The 2,291-nt window shown below is 41.2% G+C and overlaps 1 protein-coding gene across 1 annotated transcript in view; it reads left to right on the top strand.

The window, feature by feature from the left end:
- The window catches only part of ARMH2 (armadillo like helical domain containing 2), a 3,487-nt gene extending 1,495 nt beyond the window's left edge, over nt 1–1,992 (top strand). The window contains exon 2 of the mRNA XM_024751943.1: nt 1,491–1,992. Coding sequence (XP_024607711.1) covers nt 1,491–1,918 — 428 coding nt within the window. The 3' untranslated portion in view covers nt 1,919–1,992. The remainder of the gene's footprint in view (nt 1–1,490) is intronic.
- The last annotated feature ends 299 nt before the right edge of the window (nt 1,993–2,291 follow it).

Here is a 2,291-nt window from a genome sequence, read left to right as displayed (position 1 = left end):
TCATGAAAAAATTGAATCTATACTGAATTGATATAATTTCAACCCTTTTACAGGATAAAACGACTCGGTATTTTATTTTTTATCTTGCAAAAATGCATTACACAGACAGTAGTTCAGAAAAATCATGAAGAACTTAAGGCTTTAAAAATACCTACTAGGAAAGCCAATAGGTGCATTAGTGAAAAGCAACTATTAATGTATACTTGGCTAGAGAATTAAGTGGTAAACCATTTAAAGACATACTGCTCTGATTGTCAAGTCCAAACTTGCTTCACTTTTTTTTCTAACAAATTTCATGTAAAAAAATTTTATAGACAATCCTCAACAACACATCGCCTTATTAGAAGCTCTTGTTGGTAGCTGTTAGTGTCCTTGGTAGATCGATTATTTTTTAAATGGGAAAATGAATTACTTCAATGTAGTTTAATAGACTACTTTCACAGAATGGTGTCCATGAGAGAAAACATTTACTGTTTTCAAGGACCAAGGGGTCCTAGGTACCAGAATGATTGAGAGCCACTAGCACAGGACCACAGAGAAGACAGAAACTCAGGCGAACACCCAGGTGAGGGCGGTGTAAGTGGCACCCTCCACTTGAGGCATGCTCAGTTCCCTGTAGAGCTGTGGCCACCATTTGGGGTAAGAGTTAGCTAATTATAAAGGGATTAGAATCCTTTAACTTGATGTTACTTAGCCTTGGTTGTACTGGTGGGAAACAATGGAAAGGGCTTATGCCCAGGCTTTGGCTAAAGCTTTACACTACACAGAATATCCTTGGGACCATGGGACTGTGGTAGTGCAGATAAGAGGAGTCCAAACCAGGTCAAAATTCCAGTGGCTAGAATCCAGCCAACTGTGCCAGCTTCTCCTCACCATCCAACTCGTCTTCATCAGTGCCTTCTTATCTAGGACCTGCTTGGAGTTTGAGATTTAAACTAGGATGATCTGGGGTTCAGGTATATGATGGAAGTAGAGTCAAGCACCAGGTTGGTCCCAGATCTGCAAAAGATTTGGGCTGAGAAACGTGTAAGGAGAACAGCACAGTGATGGACAACTCATGAAAAACCTCTCTCTTACCATTTAGACCCTGGCTTTGCCGCTCGGCCTTTTGGTTTTTCCTTTGTTTGCTCTAATGCTCTGGTACTTTTTCAAGTACTGAAGACAGAGACTCGGGAATGAGACCATGAGGGAGATTTGCTAGGTGAACACAGCCAGGCTTTATTCATCTTGCAATACTGACTCATAGGCGCCTGATTGAAGGAAACAGGGAGGAGCTTTGGGCAGGCAGTGCTCTTCATAGAACTCCACGCTGATCAACACACACGTTCTCACGTTCACAGCAGCACACGGGGTTGGGGAGAAAGAGGAGAACTCAAAATATCCGAAGTATCACATCCATAGCGACGAGACTATGAACACAGGAGCACTCAAATGTCACTAGCTACTAGACACACCAAATACTTCTGGAAATGCAAATGCTTGTTTTACAGGAGGACCAACTGCTGGAAATTTTGCCGCCGAGTACATGAAAGAAGTAGCTCACTTGTTGCAAAATTACGAGATGGAACCAAAAATAAAGATCCAGCTGCTCCAGAGTGTTGCATCTTGGTGTTACTTAAACCCTGTCAACCAGAGAAGAGCCAAACATTTGCAGTTTATTCCTATTCTCGTTGATCTTTTTGATAACAGACTTGAGCCTACCACGAAAAGTGACATAAACAGCAACCTCCTGCTTAAATTTTGGAGTTGCTATGTTCTCTCTGTCATGACATGCAATAACCTGTCTTGTACGCAGGAGCTTAGAGACTACAGTTCTCTAAAATATCACTTGCAAATGTTGGCCAGTGAGAATTGGTCTGGATGGCCCGAGAATTTTGCAGAGGAGCTGTATTTCCTCATTGGTTTTCACAGGAATTAATTTCTCTAAATCCAGTTACCTGATGCAGCTGTCTGCACCATTGTATCACCCTGGAAAACTGAAATAAATAACAATATCCGATCACATTATTCTTCAGCGTTTTCTTTTAGATAGTTGAAAAATTCTATATACATTTTCATAGTTACTGCAATAACCAAACTTATGAAAAGCGCCAGTGTTTAAAATAACCTCATAAAAATTAAGTTCATAAAATGAGAATTCACTGGAAGATGCATTCCCTATATAACTGTTAGGAGCAATGGTGTGTTTGGGGGGCTATTAGATGACATTAAGCTAAGGCACCCAGAAATGCCAAATCCAGACCCAACTCACAGCCACACCCTACAGTGGACACTGTCGTCCCACCCATATG

This window comes from Neophocaena asiaeorientalis, unplaced genomic scaffold, assembly GCF_003031525.2.
Source record: "Neophocaena asiaeorientalis asiaeorientalis breed wild unplaced genomic scaffold, Neophocaena_asiaeorientalis_V1.1 scaffold165, whole genome shotgun sequence".
Lineage (NCBI taxonomy): Eukaryota > Metazoa > Chordata > Mammalia > Artiodactyla > Phocoenidae > Neophocaena > Neophocaena asiaeorientalis.
The sequence above is the reverse complement of the archived record's forward strand: the minus strand, read 5'-3'. Positions and strand labels throughout refer to the sequence as shown.